At 38.8% G+C, this 26,475-nt stretch overlaps 3 protein-coding genes across 5 annotated transcripts; 2 read left to right on the forward strand and 1 right to left on the reverse strand.

Moving 5' to 3' along the window:
- The first annotated feature begins 9,387 nt into the window (after nucleotides 1-9,387).
- Nucleotides 9,388-15,139, forward strand: slc16a1a (solute carrier family 16 member 1a). The gene is made up of 4 exons (XM_034139501.1): nucleotides 9,388-9,613; nucleotides 12,294-12,437; nucleotides 13,150-13,923; nucleotides 14,771-15,139. The coding sequence occupies exons 1-4, from the start codon at nucleotides 9,397-9,399 to the stop codon at nucleotides 15,004-15,006; spliced, it is 1,371 nt and encodes a 456-aa protein (XP_033995392.1). The 5' UTR covers nucleotides 9,388-9,396; the 3' UTR covers nucleotides 15,007-15,139.
- Nucleotides 15,140-16,340: 1,201 nt separating this feature from the next.
- On the forward strand, nucleotides 16,341-24,210 carry sycp1 (synaptonemal complex protein 1). The gene is given in 35 exon segments (XM_034139500.1): nucleotides 16,341-16,513; nucleotides 16,862-16,985; nucleotides 17,447-17,531; nucleotides 17,628-17,671; nucleotides 17,780-17,944; nucleotides 18,044-18,111; nucleotides 18,209-18,282; nucleotides 18,395-18,453; nucleotides 18,566-18,632; nucleotides 18,758-18,831; nucleotides 18,906-19,014; nucleotides 19,321-19,415; nucleotides 19,486-19,670; nucleotides 19,818-19,885; nucleotides 19,955-20,016; nucleotides 20,134-20,250; nucleotides 20,343-20,447; nucleotides 20,601-20,704; nucleotides 20,790-20,907; nucleotides 21,018-21,088; nucleotides 21,170-21,251; nucleotides 21,335-21,397; nucleotides 21,484-21,545; nucleotides 21,604-21,667; nucleotides 21,744-21,860; nucleotides 21,945-22,055; nucleotides 22,162-22,254; nucleotides 22,378-22,452; nucleotides 22,565-22,651; nucleotides 22,735-22,881; nucleotides 23,301-23,354; nucleotides 23,462-23,533; nucleotides 23,625-23,732; nucleotides 23,873-23,938; nucleotides 24,045-24,210. Coding segments are annotated over 34 exon segments (3,135 nt in total). The 5' UTR covers nucleotides 16,341-16,513; nucleotide 16,862; the 3' UTR covers nucleotides 24,186-24,210.
- Nucleotides 23,996-26,192, reverse strand: si:ch211-105j21.9 (uncharacterized protein YBL113C). Of its 3 annotated transcripts, XR_004556635.1 has the most exons (5): nucleotides 26,088-26,192; nucleotides 25,292-25,772; nucleotides 25,059-25,211; nucleotides 24,824-24,979; nucleotides 23,996-24,139 (listed from the first exon to the last, which is right to left on the reverse strand). XR_004556635.1 is itself a non-coding variant. In XM_034139503.1 (4 exons), the coding sequence occupies exons 2-4, from the start codon at nucleotides 25,758-25,760 to the stop codon at nucleotides 24,846-24,848; spliced, it is 753 nt and encodes a 250-aa protein (XP_033995394.1). In that variant the 5' UTR covers nucleotides 25,761-25,772; nucleotides 26,088-26,192; the 3' UTR covers nucleotides 24,295-24,845. The 3 variants fall into 3 exon arrangements, 2 of the variants coding, with proteins under 2 accessions (XP_033995394.1, XP_033995393.1); XM_034139503.1 differs by lacking the exon at nucleotides 23,996-24,139 and having other exon boundaries at nucleotides 24,295-24,976; XM_034139502.1 differs by lacking the exon at nucleotides 23,996-24,139 and having other exon boundaries at nucleotides 24,295-24,979.
- Between the last annotated feature and the right edge of the window lie 283 nt (nucleotides 26,193-26,475).

A 26,475-nucleotide genomic window follows, 5' to 3' on the forward strand; every position in this document is an offset into this window, starting at 1 on the left:
TCACTGGTTTTAACAGTCTTTGAGAAGAAGTGCAGAACTGCAATTGATAAAGGGGGTAATGGGGCATACTGCAAGCAAGCATGGATGTAATAACCTTTTTTTAATATGAACAATTTTTTTCAAATGTTTTTAGGTTTGTTTTATTTAGTAAAAATGTGTGATAAGGGCATCATATTGCATTTTAAGACAGAAGTTTCCTAATACCTTAACTTTGTATGGAATACGAGCCCCTATGCAGAAAACTGCTCTAGAAAAACTTTGATAACATGGCAGATGTACAGACCAAGAGAATAAGGAGAAGTAAGTCAGCCCAGCTAGAAACTAGTGCACAACTTTCAGTGGTTTGAGGTTAACACAGGAAGTATTGTGGAGCCTGATACCTGACAGCACAAAGCAGTGCTTGAAGTGCTCCATAAGAGAAGAAGTGTCCTGTTCGTGTTTGATGCAAGGGAAGAGGCTTGTAAACAAACTAAAGATTAAAACAAAGTTTGTGTGACCAATGTTTTTACCAGAAACCCCTCAAGATTTGAAGCTTCCAAACTTTTCAATGGTCACCTCTTGGCGCCTATCATCACTAGGTCTAAAAAGCTTGCATGATAACTTTTAAATATGATCTGACACAGCTTTCAAAGACTCCCTGGAAAAATGCTTTGTTATTTGATAAAATACCTCCGTGCATTTGCTAGAGGCCAGGCACGGACCTGTGTGCCGGTCACATCAGGATGCACAGTCATCCTGAGCCAAACAACATGGAGCAAATTAGAAAATGTAATCGTGTATTAGCGTTAATGCACTCAGGTGTAACCAGAAGAGAACCGAGTGCTGTAGCTGTGGTAATCATTATCCAGGATGCCCCTCTCACTAACCAAACTGACACATTTGGCTGTGGCATGATCATACGGTGGCCGACAGGTGCAAACGTGTTTTAACGGCCCAAAACATTTCCATTAGGAGAAATGTGCTGCAGCTTCAAAAACTATGCATTTAAAAAAACAAAAATGTGCCAAAACACCAACTTGACGATACATACGCAGCGTTTACTGAAAGCGTTTACTAAAAACGCTGCAAATACTAAACGCTGCAAATAAAAGAAAGCTATCAGAAGCTCAAAACACAACGAAAACAGGGACACTGAGAACTGAAGTGATGCACACAGCTGACCACTGGGATTATACATTTGGCACAGTTAGCCTGTTTTATAAAAGTGTTTTGTCAGTATATTTGAAATGACTAGGATAGCTATGTTAGCCAGCTATCTTACAACATCTGCAATAATATCTGGAAGAAATAATGCGATCAAATTGTTAAAATATCAACAGTGATAGTTGGTCAATTTTATAATCCCCATGTCCCGGTCCCAGCTGTGCGCATACATTTTTAGTGTCCCCGTTTCCATTGTGTTTTGAGCTTCTTGCAGCATTTTGTATTTTCAACGTTTCATATATGCAGCGCTTTTAGTAAATGCATGTTTCGTGAAGTTGGTGAATGTTTCCTGAATGCTGAGCCTTGCCATGTTGGTGACGACGCTACATTATTTGCATGTGTTTTGGCATATTCGTATTGATATATTTGCATCGGTTTTTTAAATGTAGCGTGTTTCTCCTGATGGAAGTGTGTTAGGCCTTTGTAGAGCGCTTGCCCCTGCTGGCCACCGTATGATCAGGTTAATTCTAAGAAGTGTCAGGGGAAGTATTTCGAAATTGTCGTGTAATCTATAGAAACTTTGAAAAAAAAGAAGTTGGAGGGAGAGTATCAAAGTAAGAAAATAAAGAAGAGGCGTTTGATTATTTACTCAACATGTGTCTTCGTCAACATTATTTAATTATTGAAATATTACTGATATCCCAAATGAATACAAAACATTATAAACAAAGTTAATAACAGTATGATTATTAAGCCAGCAGCCGGCATATTCATATATTTCCTTAAACCATTAACATCTAAATATGTAAACCAGACTGGACAAAGCAGGTGGTTCCTAACTGTTGGTCTTTGAAGGCTAATTAATCAATGGTTTGTTATTTAAAAATAGGGTTAGTTTAAAACCCATCCATAGTTATGTAATACTCCAGAGATAAAACTGACTTCCTTTTCAGAGTCAAAAGTGCGCCATATCCAAGTGTGATGAGTCTATCGCCTAGAACAGGGGTTTTCAAAGTCTGGGAAGGTGAGCCTCCCCTCAGAGAACATGAGAACAGCCGCGCCCCCCCTCCCAATTATTATTGCTATTATTATTATTATTATTATTGTTGTTGTTGCTATAATGCAGGGGTATTCAATTGCATTTCAAAGAGGTCCAGTAAGAGCAAATGTCATTAAATGCTCTGTTTTCGCTGTCTACCTTTCTCTTTTTTGAGCACGCCATTTGAAGTTACTCCAACTGTTTCTCTCTTCTTGTCTCGTCTCTGTGTGTTTGAATCTATCGTGCTGACTCACTGACTGCACCGATTTGATTGGCTGAGTAGCATCACCTCCTAAAAACATTACAAAATAACTTTTAAAAACCTTTTTATCTTTTTGTTTTAAATATTTGTTTTAAACATTTTTTACATTTTCAACATCGTGGATGAATCCTTATATGCTCCCGGCAACACACTGAACATCAACTTTGCCTCCTTATTACACTCACCCCTACTTTAGTGCTGGGAACAATGAGTCTGCGTCTTTGATGCGCACAGGCGGATGATGCGGGGATCAGAGTCCTGCGGGGATCAGAGTCCTGCATTGGGTCGGTACCCGACGGGTGACCCGCAAAAAAAGTGATTCGCGGGTGGTAAGATTCCTCAGACCTCTCCCCCGCGGGACCGGGCATAATCATAACCTCTGCACCGCATCAATCTGCTGCTGAGCGCGCCACATTCGAAATGGCTGAGGTGAAGCTCTAGCGGAGAATACAGCATTGTAAATAACTCTTCCTCAAGAGCGAAATCCAACGTCTGGGAGGCTTTTGGTGTCATGGAGAAAATAACCAACATCCCACACTCTTTGAGCCAAATACGCAACTGCGTGTGTTAATAATTGCATGTTTTCAGTGCTCCTAGAATATGCGGGTTCGGGTCGGTTTGCGGATCTTGTGCCGACGGGTCGGGTCGGTTTGCGGAACTAATTGGCAATATGTGCGGGTGGCGGGGCGGGTTCGGTATTGCACGTTGCAGGTGCGGGGCGTGAGCGGGTCTTGAAAATCAGACCCGTGCAGGACTCTGGCGGGGATGCAATGTAGACAGGAATAAACGCAGATCATCCTCTGGCTGCAGCCTTGACCGGTACTTGCTTTTGATCAAAGTCAATGCGGAAAACCCACACTCACACAGGTAGGTGGAGGTGAAGGGAATGAGCACTTTTACAACCTTTTTGGCGAGGTGGGGGAACTCGGTCTCCACAGACAGCCAAAAGTGTGCAAGTGACACTTTACTCATCTTGTTCTCGTTACTTTTTTTTCTCATGCTGCGCCTCCCCTGAAGCTCTCTGGCGCCCCCCCAGGGAGGCGCGCCTCACACTTTGAAAACCGCTGGCCTAGAAGACTCTCGAGGATCTATTAAGTGCATTACATCCTGAAGTAGACCATTCAAAAGACTAAAGTCTGCTTTCCTGAGAAGATTATAAATTTCTGTCGAGGCCGGAGCTGGATAAACCTTCAGCCTCAGTGTCTCGGTGACTCTGCTGCCTGGCATTGTTCCACAGCAGTAATTGTCTGCCAAAAACTCTCCTCTGTCCTGAGAAAAACGGGGAGAAACACACATACAGATGTGTGAGTGTGCGTTTGAGCTGGAGGTGCAGTAGGTTTTTGTATACACTCCACCTGGTAAAGGCTACAGCCTCTACCTGGAATAGATATTTCCCCCTCCTTGTATGTTTGAGCTAATTGGCTTCTGCAACAGTGTGCCCTCACCCTGACCCTTAATGAAGATCCCGCTCTCTCTCGGTTCAGCACGCCTGGATTTATGCCACTTTCATCTGCACCACCATGCCTGGCAAAAAGGTAATTGCAACTGACTTTTGACCTGCTCGTGTCAGTTTGTAGGCCACGGTGCAATTACCTTTAGACCAGTCGAAGCTGGAGGTGGTGCAATGTTTATTTGGTTCCTTGTTACTCTGCTGGTGTTGTTTTTGTAAAAATAACTAACCTTTATAAGACACCCGCTCTTATAGGGCAGATTTATTTAGTAATAATCTGAGAAAGAGTAGGGGTACATGCTGTGCACTTGATGAGGTGGGTATACAGTACAGCAAAGCATTGTGTCTGAGATCAAGGCAGCTCCGTAAGGAACAAAGAGCACGTGGAGTGTGTGCTGAATGTCCTAGTTTGATTGAGACAGTATAGCAGTTGTATATAAACTGTGTTGCACATTGCTGAGCTAATCAATTTGAATCCCTCTTGCACTGCTATAAGGTCATTTGTTCCTAACCACAGTGCTGCAGACTAAAAAAGACCTCGGAACTTTTCCTCTGAGGCAGAGAGAAAAAAATATTAAGATATTTTAGTCTGAATAATCTTTGCTTCTGTCTTCACCTTTTGACATGCCCACAACAGTGCTCACATATTTCATCAGTACATTTGGTTGTCAACTTATTCCACTCTACTTTCTTATTCTTGCAACCGGGAAGCTAACATTGTGACCATATATAAAGATGGATGTGCAACTTCTCAAAATATTGACATCATTTTGAACCAGAATTCATGCATTAGGGATCTGGGGGCTGGTAATGCAATATCTAGGTCCCAAACATACATCAGCCTGCACTTATCATGAGCGAAGCAAGGCACAGCCTGTTAGCTTGAGCCAGCTAGCTGCTACTTTAGAACCACGATAGCTTTTTGAAAATAGAGTAACCACTAACCATAATATCTCTATAATTGTATTTAGCTGCAGTTTGTGGTATAAACTGAATGCTATCATTCTCACGAATATGCTAATAAATACAAAGTACAGCAAAGGCTGATGGGAATTTTTTCAGGTGGTCATAAACTGCGTTTGTGCGCAAAATTAAATATTTATGTCCCAAAATCAATTCCCAATTCACACTAAATACCAGCCCAGGAGAAAACCCTGAATTATAGGTGGTGCTCCACTGCATCCTCTGTTTGAAAAGCAGTAAAAGTTCTTATTGGAATGGGAAACATGAGGGCAACAACATAAAACAACGTAACAAGAGACATAATGTTTAGAGGATGTCGAGAATTTCAAGACACTTTGCAAGTACACACTGTTTCAATAACCTCCTGTACTCATGCCTTTCCTTTCCCAAGCTCTGATACAGACTCTCAGACTGAGACTATAATAGCACCTCGGGGAGGTTTTGGAGAAAGGCTCAACAATTTCTGCCCCTAAAGTGTTTAGAAATCTTTCTTGTAGGTGGATGAGGTTAACAAATGATGTGCTGTTTAAGTAAACCGGATTTCTTAAAGCGCTTATAAAACAGCTAATGTGGAGAATCAACGTAAGAAGCATCTTATCTGTGAGGGTGCAGACATTATTCGATATCCTCTCAGGTCACACGTACTATAGGGCCGTGCAGTGAAATACCCTGACCTTGTGTGGGAGCTCGGCACATGACAGAGGGGTGGAGAAAAAATCATTGTAGGGGAACGGCACAAAGCCTCCCACAGCCAATAAGAACTTCACTGACCTCAACATTTAGATAGTGTCCACACCGTTCATCTGTGTGATGTGGACACTGAATAAACTCAACTTTTCAGCTTCACGTTAGTCACTTTAGATGAAGAGTGAAGCTGAAATGCCACTGGCTACTTTTGGACTGTCACAGTGGATTTAGACCCACAGATAACATCAGGAGTATCTTAGAAACATATTGAGTGTTTTTTTATATTTCATAAATATTCAAAGACATTCAGTCCCATTCAATGATGTCTGCAGTTTGTTAACGTGCCGTGGAGACGGGTGTTTATCTTCAGAGCTCATCTGGCCTGTTCGAGAGCTCCTGTCAAGGTAAGACACTTGACACACACACACACACTATGCACGATTACCATTTAACAGTTATCTCTTTAAAAGTAATTACTTGCATAAGTACGCTATTTTCAGCTTAATACTCATAAAAGATGTATTGCTTTGTCAATGTTATAACAATACATTTTGTGTGAGGGTGAGATTTCCCTCTGCAAATATTTAACAAGCTATTCTCATCCATAATTAATCAGACAAATTCACTTGATCTAATAAGTAGTATGAGAAGACCTGGGGTCATAAAAGGCTCAGAGCATTGCTGCAGGGAGAATGAATCAAAGATATTTAGCTGCAAGCACAACATTTTTGCCAAAGATGTAAAATGTTATGTTCATTCAACAACGTTTAAACTACTTTTGCTATAATACTTTACAACATTAACATCTATTTAATTCAGTGTAGTGTTCTATTGATCCAAACCAAAAACAACTCTGACTTCAACAAAGTAAGAGGTTATTTCTAGACCCTAGAATGCACTACATGGAACATATTTGTATGCATGTTTATAACATGTTTAATGTTATTCAAGTCCAACAATACACACTGAAATCTAACCGAGTGACCAATGTTAGTTGAATTATTTCCAGAGAAGAACGTATCCTTTTAACAATGACACCTTTTCATTCTGCATCTCTATTGTGCTCAGACACACCCACCATGCTCTGTGAGGGTATGTCTGTGTTGTCAAGTGGCACTTTGACTGCTTTTTTTAGACCTTTACAATGTGATTTGGCTTAGCATCAATGCCTCTGCCCATTCATTACATTACATTACATGTCACTTGTTAGACGCTTTTATCCAAAGCGACTTACATACATTCAGTACTGTGGGCAAACGACATGCTGACTGCAGTGGGACTCGAACTTGCTATCCCCTTGCTAGTTCAGCGCACTATCCCACTGAGCCACAGCCTCCATTCGTCTACTTATTTCATTTTCCACTACCAGGTATAAATGAATAGACTCTGCAGTTTTCACTGAATTATTTGATGCTATTCTCTCCAAATTAGAGCATAGCAATCGATCAATCAGTATGAAATCATCCAGTTTATTTATTATTCCTGCGATTACGCCGCTTTATCTGGTGTCCTGTCTGTATTAGCTACTTCCTGGATTCATCATCTAAAGCCATACAATGAATGTTTCATTCTTCTAAAACCCAATGCTGTCTCTGCTGTCAGTTCAGAGCACTTCCCCAGCATACTGTCCTATTTCAGAGGCTGCCGGTGAATTTGTGGTGACTTTTCTCACACAGTGATAATCTTTCAACCAACCGTTCTTGTAAACGTGTTAACCCTAACATTAACAGTGATGAATAAATGTTTTTGCTCATCTCTAATACCAGGAGTAGGTATTAGCTATTAGATTGTTACATATGTTAAGATTAAAACAATCGAAAAACATGGTAATTATTTGATGTGTTTCCCCCACCATTAGCCTTCATGCTAAGCTAGGCTACACAGGTCCATACTCAACATGTTTTGATTTATATCAAGCTTCTCTTCATGCACTTGACAAAATGTTATGAAAACACCACAAATCCAAAAAAATTTGACTATTTCTTTAACACTGTCATTAGTAGATATAAACTGTTGCTGAACACTGACCTGAAAGCTTCAAAGATATTGAAGTGTGCTTGTTGATTTATGTTGACAAATCACCAATGTGTATACTGTGATATTATTACATTATTAAACAATAAGCAGGGGACACATGTCAGATTACAGTTCCACCTCCTCTTGATGATGATGGCTATGTAAACAGCAACATATCCATGAACTCGAGGAGCTGTTACGTGATTGCAGCTTTAACACTTTTTGCGCTTTCTTTCTATATATTCTATATTGCAAATTAGATTCATTACACCTCAGTGCTTATTATCTTATTATTTAAAGTCACCCTTAAGGTCTATTTGAATAAATGAAAGACATAAGTTCTCAAATCTCGCCTTCATTGACTATTGAATATGTAGAATAATGCAGGAGGAACATTTACAGCTCCACAGCTGCAGCTAAAATCCCAGCTCAATAATAAAAGTTCTTTAACTCATTAAATATTCACCACTCGCTGCACTCAACTGGCTTCTCCAATACGTTTTCAGAGCACCACTACAATTCATCAACCAAATCAAGTCCTCCTTTGCTGAAAAACACTATATCATCACCCACTCCTGAGCGTAGCCCTGAGCTATTGAACAGTGTGAATTCAACCAGTGTTCATGGTCTGATCAATGTTTTCTCTCTGTAGTCTCCCCAGTGTAAACAATGCAGTAAGTTGTTTGACTCTGCAGATGGACTCTTATTCATCATCTCTAAAGTGAGACTGTGGGAGATCAGCGGGTGGGCGCTCAGTGAATACATGCAGAGAACAATTCAAAGGCAAAAGAAGGCCAAAAACGGCATCCCTCTTTTATCAAGTTGGGGAAATATTTTAAGAAATATTTTATCTCTTTCCAAATACGCACAAAGTATCAGGTACTCAGAGGTTTTTATAGGTCAGTGTACAGAGCATGCACTATATTTGGCAGTATATGAAGGTGAAACAAGCAGAAATGAATCTGATACATTTCTACCATCATGGAGAGCTGCATGTTGACAATAAAAGCTCCTGATATAATCCCAGCCAGACTGTAGCAACAGTATTAGCAAACCTTGCTAATGAAAATACCAAAGTGCATTCAAAGTGCATTTCTAATGTTACCAAATAGGACAATGATAAACCAACTGGTTAAAAAAAATCTTTAACAATAAATAAAATCTTTTAAAAATATAACACGTTCCATGTTACAAAGAAATTCCGAGCTGCTAATGATAAATGTTTCAAAGCAGAGGACAAATCATCAGGTTTGAAAGGACAGTTCATCCCAGAATAAATATTTTTCAGCCTACCTGTACGGTGTAATCTAGAAACTATCTCAGTCCATAAAGATGTCTGCCTTCTCTCGAATATAGTGGAAGTAGATGGCACTCAGTTTGAGGTGCAAATAAGCCCCAAAAATTACATTTGAGAAACTTAACAACAATGTCTCCAAAAATCATGACCTAGTTACTCAAAATAATTCACAGTTTTGTTGTGGGCAGTTTCATGTAGGAACTATTTTCTTCCAAAGAAACTTGCCAACAGTGCTAACCGTATCACCGCGCTGAAGAAAGCATAAACTCTTCAATAAGAAGCTCTCCTGCTAACTCTACAGCTCATCTGAGGAAGACCCTTTTAATATTTACATTCCAATGTCATGAGCACGAGACTCTCATTCATGAGCGACAGGAAAAGTCCTATCTCTTTTCCATAATATTTGAGTGGGCTGATACTCGGCTGATAAAAAGTACATATTTGGAGTCCCTTTAAGTAACATTTGTTTTCATTCTCTCCTGAACAGGTCCTTGTATCAGTAAAACGTGATATATTGAAGAGGAGTTTTGAGAGTGCAAATGGCGCCCGCCGTTGGTGGTCCTGAAGGCTACACACCCCCTGAGGGTGGCTGGGGATGGATGGTGGTGGTTGGGGCCTTCATCTCTATTGGCTTCTCCTATGCATTCCCCAAGTCCATCACTGTCTTCTTTAAAGAGATCGAGGTGATCTTCGACGTGACCAGCAGCCAGGTGTCCTGGATCTCTTCCATCATGTTGGCCGTCATGTACGGCGGAGGTGAGCTACAACCCAAAAATACAACCTGCCAAAAATGAGTTTGTTAACACTTGACATTTAGCACAACAAGAAGATTTATACATTAAATCAATCTCTGGCTCTTAGCACAACGGTAAAAGATTTATTCCTGGAGTGTTAAAAGCCGATTCATTGCTCCAGAACAGACTTGCATTGTAGCCTTTCATCGTGTCTGTCCACAAAGAGGCCACAAAGAGTCTCAGAATTATAGTGCGGCTTAAATCAAACATTTCATACTGAGATAAAACAAAACTGTAAATCCTCTATTGAAGTGTTGTTTATAAAAGTGCAACATTATCTGTCCCTTAAGCACGTTAATGGGCCGTGTATACCGGCCTATTGTTGTCCCATTGTGCTGTGAGAGCGGGGGACCAGGGGGGGTAGCGTGTGTTCCTGCGCTGATGAGATGAATGAGGCGCTGGGTGATGTCACACAGGTCAAGTGATGATAAGGCTCTTTTCATGTTCATGATATTCAACACGGAGCGAGCGGAGTTCAAAGGAGCTCTCCTCGCCCCTCAAGACCGTCTGCTCTGAAATCAAAACACTGCAGTTCTCTTTTCTCTTGCATCTGATAAACTGGGGAAATGATGACTACAGCATCTTTTTCTATTCTCTAGGAACTTTGAGAAAGTTGCTGTAGTGTGCCTAACTAATCTGAAGTGGAAAATATTACACCATAATATTCTATTCTAGCCTCAGTGTAAAATGTATTTGCAAGATCTAAAAGAAATATAATAAAATTAGACATGGTGTTTTATTGCTAGCCTAGTATTTCATCCCATGCAAAGTGTTGAACATATTACATTTAAACTTATCTTAACATCATATATTTGCGGCACAACCTCTGTATAAAGAGTTTGTATAGTTTGTATCCACGATTTGTTCTCAATTGGATTTCTTTGATTCATGTTATTTATTTTGTATTTCTTTCTTATTTTCTAAGGTAAGAGAAACGTTTACAAGCAGCCGAGAAAACTCTTTACAAAATAAGAAAAACTGTTTTAGTTTATTCAACATAAACTTGATTTCAATACTGGTGAAGACTTTCTTTGAGCATTTTTTTTGGTGGCATCTCTTCGATTCTTGTGCATGTGCCAGAGTAGTTGCACATGACCTGCCCTTATATAGTGAACACTGGGTGTTTCCGATGCTAATTATATAAAATCGGCCACACGTCTCCAATCTATTATCAAGCGAGATTACAGTAAATGTTTAGAAGGTTTGGTGCGTCGGACTTCTCTTATATTTTTCTCTTTGGAGAACATTAAGAGAACTTGGAAGAGAAAACCATTGGCTGCTTCTAACTTCCAACTGTAACAGCATTACATGTTAAATACGTGCAAAACCTCACGTCCAAGTTAAACCCTCAATACAGTACAGCAGAAGTATGTTTAAGGAATCAAAGCTGCATATTGTTCAGCAACACATTCCCTGCAGTGGTTAAGGGTCACAGGGTAACAATCTGATAATTCTTAATTTTCTTTCACTTTACAATGGGTTCACTGTCACTGTACTCAATATGAACATCCATGTGTAACAATGTTAATGAATGCAAATGTTGAGAAGTAAATAAACTCAGATGAAAGCAAGCTATGCATGGTAATTGAAAGTAAGCGAGGAGATGTTTGTCATCACCGCTAGTAGATGACAGCTGAGTCTGTTGTTGTGTTACACATTCTGAGCACATCGGCAGGAGAAGTTCATTAACAACCTACTGTTGCGTACCTCTGTACTCCTTCAATTTTTCATTCATTACACTCATAATATTCTACATTGGTTTGTCTCCAACCTTTTATCCTAAGCAACTCTCGCTGCACGGCGGACGGAAAGAACTCATTGTTAGTGTGGAGACCGCCTGCATTACAATTTAAAAACCCTTTGTCTTGCACCGGGCTGGCAAATGATTCTGGACAACCTCTAAACAAAAACTGTCACTTTCCATTTAGGCTCATTGGATAGTGCAGGGATTTGGCAGGAAGGGAGAAGTGTCTTCCATGTGGGTCCTCATACTCATTTAGGCTGGTGGTTATAAGCCGTAGATGGAGATGGAAACCTGAACCCTGCATGTAATTTAGTCATTTGTTTACAAGTCACACCAATTTTGCATGAATTGATGTAGAATTCAAGGTGAATGCATATAAATATTACCTGATTCTGTCACTTTTTCTTTGGAACTAAGGTACCAATACTGTATGTCAGAAAACTGTACTTAAGAAAGTACCAGTTTATATTTTAACCCCAAACACACAAGTCTCCTTACCCGCCCCCACTCCTCTCATTTAAAAACAACAGACATCTACTTATGCTTAGATTATCTGATAATCATTTAAATGTATTTAGAGCCCATTTCTGAAGAATCCACTAACAAATGATCCCTCCCTCCGTCTATGAATATCTGAACCAAATAGATGCTTAATGCACTACAGCCTTCATGGTTTTTCTGACACATCACATTATTAATGCCATGAGAACACATCTACTGCAGTGCAGCACTGACAAAAATGATTGCAGAAGTTGTTTGATTTTGCTGAGCCACAGCCGTGACACTGGAGCCCTCTTGTGGTTAAATATAAGAAAATAAACACCTGTGCTTTGATGATTGGAGAGAAATCCCCATCATTCTGCTTCTAATACGTGCATATTGTTATTTTTCTCCTCAGGTCCCATCAGCAGCATCCTTGTGAATAGATATGGGAGTCGTATTGTCATGATGTCGGGAGGACTCCTGTCCGGATTGGGCCTCATTGCTGCGTCTTTCTGCAATTCTGTTCAAGAACTGTACTTTTTTATTGGTGTGGTGGGAGGTACCTATATCAACTTTCTATATTCTGAAGTTTAACAATGAGTCACCCTTTCTTTTCTCTGTCATACTGCACACTGTTGCCCCCTAGTGGTAAATAATAAAAACAACCAGGGAACTTATTGCCTAGACATTTTAAAGCACCAACATTTATTCCCAGCCTTTTATTCTTTCATACCAGCAACTACAGAACTAGAACTAGATCTACTAATGGGATTCTTTAAAATGCCCTACGGTGCGCTCTGAGGTTTCTGCTTCTCTTTCTGTGCAACTTGGGCATGGAATGAGATGCAATATATCATCACCTGAAGTAGTCCTTTATTTTGATACCTTTAAAGGTCTCTAACAAACTGCCTTAAGGAAATGTGTTGCTGTTTTAAAAAAACACTTGACTTCTGGAATAATGCTTGTATGGACTGTGATGGTCTCTCTTTTTTTCACTATTTCTCTTGTGTTGCTTTTATATATTGTATGTGTTCTAACTTGTGACAATCAGTTTATATCAAACTGATTACACTGCAATCCTGACCAGGAGTATCCCTAGAAGAAGAAATAATGTATCTCAATGCGCTGAACATGGTTCAATCAAGGACAAAAAGGCTTAGTTCTTTTTTACTGAATCTCTAAACACTGTTGAATGCTCAAATCCTTATTGTTCAACTCATATTCATAGAGGTCTAATACATTAACATATTTCTTTCGATTGATTATTTTAGGTTTGGGATTGTCCTTCAACCTCAACCCCTCCCTCACAATGATTGGAAAGTACTTCTACAAGAAGCGACCTATTGCTAATGGAATAGCCATGGCAGGCAGCCCTGTCGTTCTCTGCACCATGGCTCCGATAAACACCTGGCTTTTTGAGAAGTTTGGCTGGAGAGGAAGTTTTTTGATCCTGGGTGGAGTGCTCTTTAATTGCTGTGTCGCTGGTTCCCTCATGCGGCCTATAGGACCAAAACCAAAACCTCCAAAGAAGACCACAGAGAAGAGGACTGTAGTCCAGATCATTAACAGCTTCATTGACCTCTCATTGTTCAAGCACCGCGGCTTCATGCTCTATATTGGAGGAAATGTCATCATGTTTTTCGGTCTCTTTACACCACTTGTGTACCTCAGTAATTATGCAAAGAGTAAAGACATCCCTAAAGACAAGGCAGCTTTCTTACTGTCTGTGCTGGCTATTGTGGACATGGTGGCCCGGCCATCAATGGGGGCCTTGGCTAACACTAAGTGGGTTCGACCCAGAATACAGTACTTCTTTGCTGTATCTGTTCTGTTTAACGGCGTTTGCCACATTTTATCACCATTATCAGTTGACTTCACAGGCTTTGTGATTTATTCCATCTTCTTTGGGTTTGCTTTTGGCTGGCTGAGTGCAATTCTGTTTGAGACGTTGATGGACCTGGTGGGAACTAAGCGCTTCTCCAGTGCTGTTGGGCTGGTCACCATTGTGGAGTGTGGTCCTGTGTTGTTGGGACCCCCTTTGCTCGGTGAGTAAATCGACTTTTATACGAACTTCCAAGTGCATCGGCCCTATTTTTTATTTGTTCCACTTCTCTGCTTGTGATTTTATTTGAGTTTATAAACATTAAGTACAGTATAAAAAAAGTTTGAAACAAAAAACAGCATGAAACAATGCAAAGCATTTCCGAACCTTAATAATATCCATATCCATTAGCCAAAAAACAATAAATACAATTTGAGTTATATAAAAATACATATGGGGTGTAGTACAATCCTCTTTTGTGTTGGTGAAATGCTGAGCAGGTCAGTTTCTGTAAAGTCATTAGAGAGAATCTTAGTTTCTCAAGTTCAATATTAATATCCAAATAACTTGACAAGCAGCAATGCACTCCCTAGGATCATTAAAAACACACACAACAAGCGTGAAGTAGATCGGTCCAAGGGTTGGATAGATACTCAAAAGCTAAGATATCCAAAGACATACTGTATTACCACAGAGATGTTGACATTATATAGTATGATAATGATGTAGAACTTGCCTAATCTATCAATAATGTCAGGGAAAGAAGCTTGCTCCCTTTGAAGTAGAGTAAAGATGTGGACTGGTAAAGTTGTGAAGTCCAGGACTTGTTGTGTAACAACAGAAAGGCGCCAATGATGATAGATAAAGACTTATGGGCAATGACCACATTATAAACCCGGTTTATTTGTTCAGATATTTACAACCTGAAGGTAATTCATATGGAAAAATACCAAAGAATGTACCTGAGATTGGCACTGTTACCAATTTCAATGTATTTCTGTGTTGTTAACTGCATCCTAATGTTGACAGTGACTAAAAACTATGCAATGCCCTTCTTATTCTCTTCACAGGGAAGCTTAAAGACATCTATCATGATTACAAGTACACATACCAGAGCTGCGGGATCCTCCTCATCGTCTCCAGTGTTATTCTGTTTGCAGGGATGGGACTCAACTATCGACTGCTGGACAAAGAGAAAAAAGAGGAAGAGAGACTGGCCAGGGCGGAAAGTGAAGAACAAAAGTCCATCATGGAAAATACTGCCAAGGGTGTGTCAGAGGCTAGTAACAAGGAAGACACTGTCTAATATTGTGTAATATGTTATGTTATATTTAAGTTCAGTTTTAACAGTGCCTGTGAGGCAAATATGCAGTCTAAGACCACCATAGAAAGCCTTACCTGCAATGCAAGTTAAGCTATTTACAAACCTTTTAACTCAAATAAACAGTACACATAAAATGCCTCTTATATTCATATAGGGACTGTTACATGAATTTGTTAGACAATTCAAGTGTGCGCTTATAGGATATATCTGTATAAAATCTGAGATGGTATCACTGAGTTTTCTGTTACTGTTATTGCAGTTCACCATTTTGGGTACTTTAACCTTCTTAAATGTGCCATCAGATTATTAAAGTTATTTTTCAAGAGGGAACATTTGAAGGGTTGTGCTCAATTTAGGACAATACAAAAAAAAGATTGCAAACATTCTCTGTCAAAGTGCATCATTATAGTCTTACATCACTATTTTTGACACCATCTCTCAAACACATTGTAAAGGCCTTTTTGATGTCTACAATTATATTGTGGCTCTCCACAGTTTTTGAATGTTTGAAAACATCTACTTGTATGGTCAACTATAACTTTACATATATATTACAAAAACATATTCATACTCTCTATTTCTCCTTTTATGTTTTGCTTGGTTCATTTTTGATGATGGATGATGGGAAATATCTATTATACTGAGGGCATTAAACCTTTGAAACTGTGTGTTTGCATATGAAAGAAAACAAACTACAAGTTCCTATATATTGAACAAATCCAATAAACATTTATTCTTTGATTAGGATAAAAATGTTCTCTGTATTCAATGTGTTTCATAAATTGGAGATAAGACTGAGTATTCATAGATGCACTCAATCTATTTTTCTTAGATTTTCCAAATCTAATTAACCTTTATTAAGCAGCCTTGGGGAAAAAGTGTAATAGATTTACTGTAGGCCTAAGTCAATTGTTACAAATGTTTCCACATTGTATTTTATTCATGTTCTTGCCATTTAATAACAACCACATTAAAACTAAATCAAACAAAAAAAAAGTGGCCTATAGGCTTAATAGAATATTGCCAAGACAATATTAACCTCTGACATTTTCGCTGGTTGAACAATGTAAGTGAATTTAGGGGCAACTATTTATTTGCACGTCAAATTGACCATGCCTAGTCCTCGATGTTATATTTTTCCTACACAAAATGTGTGAGGTTTTGTTTTTCACAGTCTATTATATTACATTAAACATTAACATTAAAACAGAGATGTTTTAGTATGTATGATGTTGTAATAAGTATACACCCAGTGACCCAGACCAAAACAAGCGTCTCCTCTGAGTGTGTTCAGGAATATTATGCTCCTTGTTGTCCGATAATGGAAGTAATGCTCCTCGTGACGGTTGCACAAAGTTTGAAATAAACTGTTGAGGTCACGCTACAGGATTATTGCACGCGCTCGAATACGGTGGTCAGATAAAAACCGTTAACGGACGTTTTGACGTTAAATACTTCATACTCGTTACAACGAGGGACAGGAGGACAGGTAGGTAACTGCCCGGTCGCCGCTTGTTAAGTCAATTGTTTTGCCTGTTAGTTATTGTATTAATGTTCCTGAAGGTAAATTAGGTTAGATACTTGGACACAAGAGCTAGCGCAAAGTGCCGTTAAGTTCATAGCTTAACTGAAGTAACACGCTAACTAGCTTACTTAATTTAGCCAACGGTTTAAACTAACGGCTGGGTGAAATAAATAACGTTTATGTGAAGTTGTATAATATTATCTTTCTCAAACGTTATGTCCCCTGTTGATAAAGAATGCATTTCCTTTAAATGTTTAAGCTTAATTAACTGTACTTTACGTTTAAATATGGACCTACGTGGTGTTATTTCAGGATGGACAGAAACCGGGGATTTAGCTTCAAACTGTTGGTGCCTTCCAGGGTGAGTAACGGTCAGGTGTCTGCTGTTCGACCGCAGGAAGTCGAGGAGACATGTGGGGACTTCATGGTGCAGCAGGTAACTGTTCATTCAACTAGCAAAGTGTTAACTAATTCAAGGCTTAACACATATGCCAGCTCAGCACTGACGCGGCCTGTCAGCACAACAATAAGACAACTTTTTTCAACCAGCAATGAAAGTCTTCAACATACACTATCTACTCTTGAATGCAATTGTTGTTGTAGCCTGACAATATTTAGTTATTTCTATGAAAAAGCAACATCACTATATCACAATGAATTAGTTCCACTTATTTTCTTTAAAATGTGTCATATGTGTAGCCTAACATATTGCTTAAATTACAGATGAAGGTTTTACAGAATAGTTCACTTAAAATACTTTTTTTAAAACGTTATTGATGTGCTTGATCGTTATGAGGTAAAAAAAAATGTTGCCGCATAACGGAAATGGCACATTATTACATACGGAGATCTTTTCATAATAAATACACAAAATAACCAAGCATGCTGTTTTCCCAGGTTATTAGTAAAGGTTTTGAAAAGGAGCAGACCATGCCATTTCCCAATACAAGCATGGTTGCACCAACTAAACCCACCGGAACAGGTATTTTCTACTAAACAACGTGCACTAGCTAGATAAATTCAGCACACAAATATTTATGTTAAACCTTATACATTGAACATTGCCTCTTCTCTCCAGAGTTGCCAAAGATAAAAGCTGTGTCGCCAATGGAAAAAGGCGAGGTAATACTTTCATTGTATAGTGAAGCATAAATAGGATAGATTTGGCGTATGCAACAAGTATTTATTCAAAATAATGTCTACCTTACCATCTTTGTGTATATCCCACAGAATAATTGCAATCCTGGACAGCTTTATTCAAAGTTGTTTGATGAAGTTGAGAAAGTTAAGTGTTGGAAGGTCAAAGTTGACTCTGACACTTTGCAAAAGGAAAGGAGACTCCAAGAAAACAAAAGAACAATTGAAACTCAGCGCAAAGCCATCCAAGAATTGCAGGTTTGTGCCTCAGTTCTTGCCTCTCTCTAACACTATTTTCATTTATATCAGAGGATTATTTTGATGATATTGTTTGTATTGTGTGTTCTGTCTTCACAGTTTGGAAGTGAAAGTCTCAGTGTAAAGCTGGAGGAACAGATCAGCGAAAATGAGGATTTGAGGAACAAGTATGAGTTTTGTTGTAAAAACACAATTTTTAAATGAAATGTTTTGTCTCTATAAAATACTCTGTTAATAACACATTTTAATTATTAAAAAAAACAGAAACAACGCAACGAGGAATCTGTGTAATATACTCAAAGACACTTTTCAGCGGACAGCTGAAAAAATGCATTTATGTAAGTTAAAAGTGCTTTTTCTTCTGTATTCTGTGTCTTAACCAGTCATATCAAGTGTTGAACAAATGGACACATTGCTGCTTATTTGCTGATGTCTTTTTAAATGTTTTAGTTGAATCCGAAAGAGAAGAAACACATCACCTGTTTATGGAAAATAGTTCAAGTATTCAGGTAAACACCTTTAAATCATCATGTTATTAACTAATAATGTGATGGACAGGAGTAGATTAAACAGCGGGATTAAATGTGTGATTGTCAGTTTATATGGAACTTTTTCTCGTAGAACATGGTTGCAGCATTTGAAAGCCTTCGTGTTCAAGCAGAAGATGATCAACAAGAGATGCAAAAAGGTTTGCTTTGATCTTTTTGTTTGCCGTAGCCTTCTCACTACAGTGAAACCAAATCTTAACTTTGAATGATCTAGGATTAAGAGATAATGTCCAACAGCAAGAAAACATTGCCTTAATGTTTTCAGTCAAAGAGGCCTTGCTGCAGTTTGAAGATCTGAAAGAGAAGTACAATCAAGAATATGACGTGAAAGAAAAAGAGGTTAGTAGAAGGAAATGTTGGTCCGTTTATTTAGGAGTTTATGAAACTCAAGGCTAATGGTTTGGCATTCGCAGGTCGCAGAGCTTCAAACTCAAATACGGGATAAGGAACATGAACTACAAAACCTCCTGCTGGACCTCCATGAAAACCAGAAGCAGTGCAAACAACTCCAAGAAGAAACAAGTACGATCATTTCTTTTCTAATCATGAGCTTGTTTCTTTTTAGATTCAGAAGTTATTTTTGATTAACTTAGTTTTATAAACATTATTTTTTTTACCAAAGAATTTTGTGTTTACATAATCAATGTTGTGTTACGTTCTTGTGAAACAACATTCAATGTAATTTCAACAATGTTTAGAAACATCTCAGCAGTTGTAATAAAGTAGAAATGTTTAAAGATAAATAGGTTTGGATCAAATATAATTACAGTGATAATGAAATGATCATCTAGGGAAGAATACCTAATTAAATATGTATTTACTTTACAGATGAACAATGTGGACTTCTCAGTAGCTCAAAAACTGAACAAGAGTCCCTGCTTCAGAAACGTCTCACTGCAGAGCAGCGCTGCACAGAAACCGAGGTGAGTGACATGAAACTGGGCTCTGTTGTGCCTTGTTTGCTTTGATTAAATATAGTTTTCTATCCTTTAGATAAAATGTGAAGCTCTTGCTGCAATTCTTGAACAAACTAAAGAAGAATTTACAGAGATGATTCAAAGCAAAGACTCAAGCTTGCAGGAACTCAGCAAAGTAAAAAATGAACAAGCAGAGACGTTGGAGCAGATTCAGACGAACATTCAGGAGCTCCAGGATTCCCTAGCCTTAGAGGCAAAGAGGTATACATGTCATTAGCGCCAAACACATCAGGGCATGTTCCTTCCTTCCTTCATGTTTCCTATGCCATTATTTTCCTGTTAGGACTAAATATATATAATATAACATTACCATTTTGGGAACTAATATTGGAATATTTTATTTTCAAGGGCTAAGGAACTTGAGGATAAACTCATGGCCAACAGTGAGGAACTGGAAAGAAGAAACACACTTTTAGGTAAGCCTCACTGAGGGACATACGTAGATCCTTTCATTTGAAGCCTTTTGATGCTGTTTTCATCTACAGGAGAGAACATAGAGCACATTGCAAAGAAAGAAGGGCAGATCAAAATACTTGAAGATGAACTGGTAGGGTATATTTATATTTTGTAGAAGAGTATAACTCGTTTCTCAATCATTCATTGTAGCCCGCACACTACAGAAGCCCATTTGAAGACACTTACAGTATGTTTTTGTTGTTCTCAGGACAAAACATCTAAATGTGTCGAGTCCATGAAGGAAAAGATCGACGTCACTGAAGTCAAAGTGGAGAAACTCACCACTGAGCTTTCAAGGGAAACCGAAGAAGCCCAGCGGTATAAGGTGAGCCAAATAGATCATTCTTCTCCCAATGAATAGGGAGTCTATTGTGTGTACCTTAAAATGTAAGCCCTATTATATTTGTGTTGATACAGAATGATGCAGAGATTGAGAAAGCAGAACATGATCTACTAAAGGAAGTTTGTGAAGCTGCTGAAAAAGCACAAGAAGATTTGAAGGAGAAATCCAGAGTGACTGAGGTGTAGATATCTTTCATTATCTTGCTGCACTCATGACCTCTTACCCACTGCGGGGAATTTGTCTGGGAAGTTCCCAGAAGAAAAACAAATGATTGATATGGTGTACTTTACTCAACACATAGCTTCACCACATTATGTGTTATATACCCTCAGGTCAAAGTGCAGCAGCTGGAGGGACAACTGTTCACAGAAGTAAAGACAAATAAAGAACATACCTTCCAGATGGTGCAACTGAGACAAGACATCCATCAGCATGAGTGAGCTCTTAGTAGCCAGCCAGCGCATTATACAATATAAATACATGTTTGTAATTTTGATGTTTAATTGATGTAATTTCTTAAGGGATAAGTACACGGAGCTATTGGCCAACTTTAATGAGCTGCATTGTGAGAAGACAGTCATTCAGCAGCAGTTTGTGAGCGGATCTTCGAGTGTGAAAGCAGTTGAGGAAAACTTGAAGGTATGAATGACCCAATCAGCTAGATCATTATCTTGTGTATATCAACTTGTTTGCATTATTACTGGCTGTATCATGAAGGACACATTCTGAAAGTGGGTTTGACTAAACAGGTTAGTGAAAAGAAGGCTGTGAAACTCACAAAACAAATTCAAAGATTGGAAGAAGAAAACCAAGGTCTACGGTGAGTTGGCACGTTGAAGACCTAAGAGGTTAGACATTGTGTCGTTTTTCAGGTAAAATGGTATTTATCTTTGTTAAATAGAGAGGAAGTGAAGTCCATTGAGAACAAGAGCCAAGAGAAATGTCAAGAAACTGAGACTCTGCAGAAGAAGTTTGAAGCAAATGTAAGTATGCCAACCAACCCAATGAACAATAGGGTTGTTGTGAAGGTGTTACAGGAGGATGTGTTTGTGATCTCTGTTTATAGTATGAACGTCTGGAGGAGGGAATTGCAGAAAAACAAAAACAGATCAAATCTGTGGAAACCAAGGTGATTGAATTTTGAAAAAACAACATGAAAAACACTATTATTATTCCTTCTTTTTGAAAATAACTAGAAATTGTTTGTTTTTTTAGCTGCGCAGTCTCAGGAAAAAGTTTGAAATCAAACTGAAAGCCCAGGAGGAATACCAGAAAGAGGTTAGTGAGTGCCCTGAACCTGAAGTCATTCAGCGAACGGCTCCATCGTGTACTTTCACATGAAACGCTTAAGAAACAAATGTCATAGGAGAAGGCACAATCCAGTCAACTTGAAATGGTGGTTTCCCCTACTAGTTCTACACATTGATATAAACGGTATAACCCTGCATTATGTAAATGATTGATTTTGTCTTAAGATCAACAATCTCCATGAGGAGGCCGAGAGCCTTAGAACGCTGAACGAAGAAAACCGTCAGAAATTGCTAAAGGAATTTGAGGCCAAATCAACCTTGGCAGCAGAGCTTGAGATTGAGGTTGCTTATTTATTGTTATGTGATTAACCACATATTCAACTCCTCATAATAAGAAATAAAGAATAAAAACACTTTGTCTAACAGGTACAAAAGCTCAAATCAACAGCAGCAGAGGCCACCAAGAACAAAGAAGACGCAGAACTGAAGTGTCAACACCAAATAGCAGATATGGTCGCTCTGATGGAGAAACATAAGGTAACCTCATCAAAAAGCACATGTTGTGCTGTCTAAAAATAGTTTTTTACAACATGATTGTCACTCCAAACACATGTTGAATTGGAAATGTATTTGTTATCATTAGAGCCAGTATGACCGGATGGTTGAAGAAAAGGATGCAGAGCTTGATGAGACAAAGAAGAAAGAGATACAGGCTGTTGCACATCGGGAATCACTGGTATGGTGTTTTTAAAAAATCACAATTTAATGCATAATTGAATATATATATATATATATACAATGAAATCAACGATTATTTGATAACAAATGAATTATGTCAAATCTACATTTAAAAAATGAGGACTTGGAACTTGCAAAGCACAAGACGGATAACGATCAACTGAAGCAACAGCTGGTGGCAGGAACAACAGAAAAGGTATGTCCTAGTTACTGTAGTAGTTGGAATCAGGTAAATTATATCGTTCCCCTTTTTTTCACTGAAATAGCTTTTGAGAGAGTTCTTTATGAAACACTTTTAATCCTATTAGGAAAAACTGCAGAAGGAGCTGGCTGACTTCAAGAAAGAAATGTCATCTATGAAAATGACTCCGCTGTCAGAGGCAAGGGACAAGCAGGTACAAATATCCGTTCATCGGCGAATATGCTAGCACTGATGAGGTGGTTTGTTCTCACATGTACTTGATCTTTAACATTCCAGGCACCTGCCTTAAACTATACCCAAGGGGAAAGCTCTAAGACTCCAAGAGAGAGCTCTTCAACGAGACACTTGTTTGACTTCACCAAAACCAGGAGAACTCCCTCCTCCAGCAACAATGAGGGAAGTTCTGCATTAATGAAGAAAGCTGTGAGTTACAGTACCTACCAGAGTCCTTTAGACAGATAGACTAAATGCTCTTATTTCAGACACATCCCTAATTGTTTAGGTGAGTTAGGAATCAAATCATGAAGTTGTCTTAACTCAAAGACACTGCAGATCTTTTCTTTAACTCACCTGTTAGTCCAATTCAGACCATCTTCCTACCATGGATGTCAAGTTGTAACCATTCAACAATACAACGCATACTGAAATGATAACTCTCTTGCACATGAATACACATCCAATGCAGTTTCAGGGCTGTGTATTGTATGTTCATGTGCCATAATCACTATGGACTGCATGTCCATAGTGATTATGGTCAGTAAGGCTGTTATGGAACGATATTGCAATACATTTTTGGTTGTCAAGGAATCAATTTACCTGCATTAATATTATACATATGTTAGGAATCCTACACTGAATCCATCAGAAGATCCTCTCGAACAACACCAAAGACCAAGGTAGACAACAGTACATTTACATACAAATGTTTACTGGTGATGATGATGATAGAGAGTCTGTTGTTGCTTTCATTATAACTCCGACTGACCTTGATTTCCCTTTGAAGGAACTTCGTAATGAAGACCTAAAAACCCCAAGAAGTACTACAAACAGACTTGGCGGAACATCAAAGATCAAAGTAATATAGTGGATTATTCTGACATTTTCCATAAAGAAAACAAATATTTGAATGACGTGCGGACATTAACGCTCTGATTTGTTTTATTCAGTCCTACAGAATAAGGACTCCTCCTTCTTCTGAAAAGGCATCAGGCTGGGGAAAGAGCACCTTAGTGCTGTCGGACAAGTCTGATAGCTCTGATCAGCATGATCTCTTGGTGAGTTGTATTTGTATTGATTGTTGGTGTATTGAATTACACAGTAAGTACATAGTATCATTGTTTTTGTGAGTTGTATCTGATAAAAGTGCATGATTGCCAAAAGAGCTGGTTTAGTCTTCTGTTTCTCTTCTTGGCAGACCTTTGCTAGTACACCTATACCAGATGTTTCCGCTCCACACCGCAAGTTCAATATCTTCAAAAAGGTAACATGCTATTTAAAAAAAAGTTGATGCATTGTATACATAGACATAAAAACAAACTATCGCATGTCATTTTTATTTATACAAAAATGGATCATTGTTTTTTCAGATCCAAAGCCCCGTCTCTCAGAAATCACCAGGGAACTCCTTGAAGTTAGCAGCAATGAAAAGGATGCGAGATGCTGGTTGGACGGCTGTTACGGGCTGTGACAAAAAGAAGAAGACAACCAATGACAAGATCTTTGCATAAATAGTGCGGTCACAGGACAGATAACCCTTACAAGGTTTTAGTTCAGATGTTCATGTTTCAACTTTGTTATTGTTCACAAATAGCATCGGTAAGAATTGAACACACTGTATCATTAATAACAAAAGGCCAATTTATTTCTTTACATGCACAAAAGATTAGATAGGTTGATCAGTTAAACAGTCTTGTTATCAAAAGTGTTCATTGTCCAGCTGTTCAAGCAAGTTTGGCTATAAGGTCATTTAAATGACCGCAGAGTCCCCTTCAATGCGTTTAGGTGCGTTAGAAAAAATCAGTTTGTTGTAGTTCTGCTGTATGTAAAGACTGATCTTTACTGGTGTTCACATGAAATGGATTTGATCTGCACAAGTTTATATTGTTGTTGTGAGAAATAGTGTAGTTACGTGTTGCTATCTTAATATATTTAATGTATTTCTGTATTCTAGTATTGACAGCTTAGTGAATAAAATTGATGTTCAAATCAATCAGCATTGTCCTTGTTTCAATGTTCTGCCCATCATTGTTTTGGCTGTCCTCTCTGCTGTCAGACTCTTATGAATCATTTTGACATTTCTCATGGGTGAAATGTCAGTCCTGAAGTTCTCTACTCATTTGGGGAAGAGGAAAACAGTTTCAATCACCAAAGCTGCAGGAACTCGGTCCTTAATGAAGGAACTGGAGACGGAATTGAGATCGGTCTGCTGCTGGGGCTTCTGGAACGTTGTCGTATATCGGGTGGCCATCATAAAGTCCTCCAGAAATCACGAGTGTGTCATCGTCTGCCACAAATGCATCTGCTGAAAACCAGGTATGTTAAACTGGTAATGATAAGCAAAACAGAATATACTTATTGTGTGAGGAAGGGAAAGTCCTTACCCGTGTCATCAATGTTATTGAGAGGTTGATGCAAGTATTGGATGTTATGTTTGCATCTGTGAAACATGAACCCAACCAATGCCAGAGCAAATACTCCGAGTACAACGCTGAAAACAATAGTCATATTCTTTTCTGAAATGTTCAGTCGCAAACCTAGCAACAGGGAAAAAGGAACACATTAGAAACCTACAATGAGCAATTAAATCAAAAACTGAAAACTGAAGCCTGCTTACCTTGTGTGGTTCTGTTCATTGAATCTGACGTTGTGTTGATGGTGTGTGATGAGGTTGCAGTTGTAATTACTGTAGCAGTCGGTGTACTCATGTTACCTGCTGTGGTCTGTGTTGCTGGTGTTGTCTGTGCAGTGAGTGTCGGTGTGTGATTGCCAGGTGTCGTGGTTATTTGTGATGTAGTGTTTGTTAGAGCAGTCGCCTGAGATGGGTGACTTGTGCTCTCATTTGTTGCGGCTGTACTTCCTGTGAATGTCTCATTGTCTCGGGTTGTGCTGGTGAAAGGAGTCGTGTTTTCGGTCAAATTTGAGATAACAGTAGAGTTAGGTGAAGGTACCATTGTTGTTCCGTTTGTCATGTTTGAACTGGGGGTTGGTATTATAGGTCTGATAGTAGTGATATTCTCCGCTTGTACCACAGCAATAGAAAGAGCCAGAAGGCAATAAGCCAGACCAGCAGAGATGGTATCCATGACTATTAAGTCCTGTAATGGTAAACAAAACATGAGCACTTCCAGAAACAGTGTAAAATATGTTTCCCGTATCTTGGTAATATATGTTTAAACCGTAAGCCTGTGAAAACAACATCTTAAACATGGTGTTTGACCTTTTAATAACTAGGTCATATCTACTACATTAATCAATATAATCCAGCAAAGATCAGACACATTAAAACACATAATGGCATACCAACTCTGATTTTATTAAATATAATCATTTCTAATCTCCCTCTTACTCTATGTAAAAGCTAAACTAAGTTCAAATCTTGATCAAGGAAGTAAATGTAAGATCTGACTCACCTTGTTTTGTCGGTATCAGTGAAAACAAACTGGGCTCACTTCACTGGCAGCGAGTCTGCCTCCATGCTACGACTGACTCCACTTCCTGTAAACCTTGTGCAGCTCGTGTGGATTTGCTGGCGCAGTGGCAGGTGAAAGTGGGCAGGTCAGTGCTTTGTAACCTTCCTCCATTGTATGTTGCCAAGGAGACAAATGACACGTTTATTATCCAGACCAAAGCTCACTCTCGGTCTTTTCCTTATTGCTCAGTTCAAACACTTTTTACAGCCCTGAGTAGAACAGAAACTGCAGAGTTTCTTAGTTTCACTGTCATATATGGTCACTCTACATACAGAGGTCATACACTCACTGGGGTTTTCTGCATGCTTGTGTACAAGGGTTTATCAAA

This window comes from Trematomus bernacchii, unplaced genomic scaffold (assembly GCF_902827165.1).
Source record: "Trematomus bernacchii unplaced genomic scaffold, fTreBer1.1, whole genome shotgun sequence".
Lineage (NCBI taxonomy): Eukaryota > Metazoa > Chordata > Actinopteri > Perciformes > Nototheniidae > Trematomus > Trematomus bernacchii.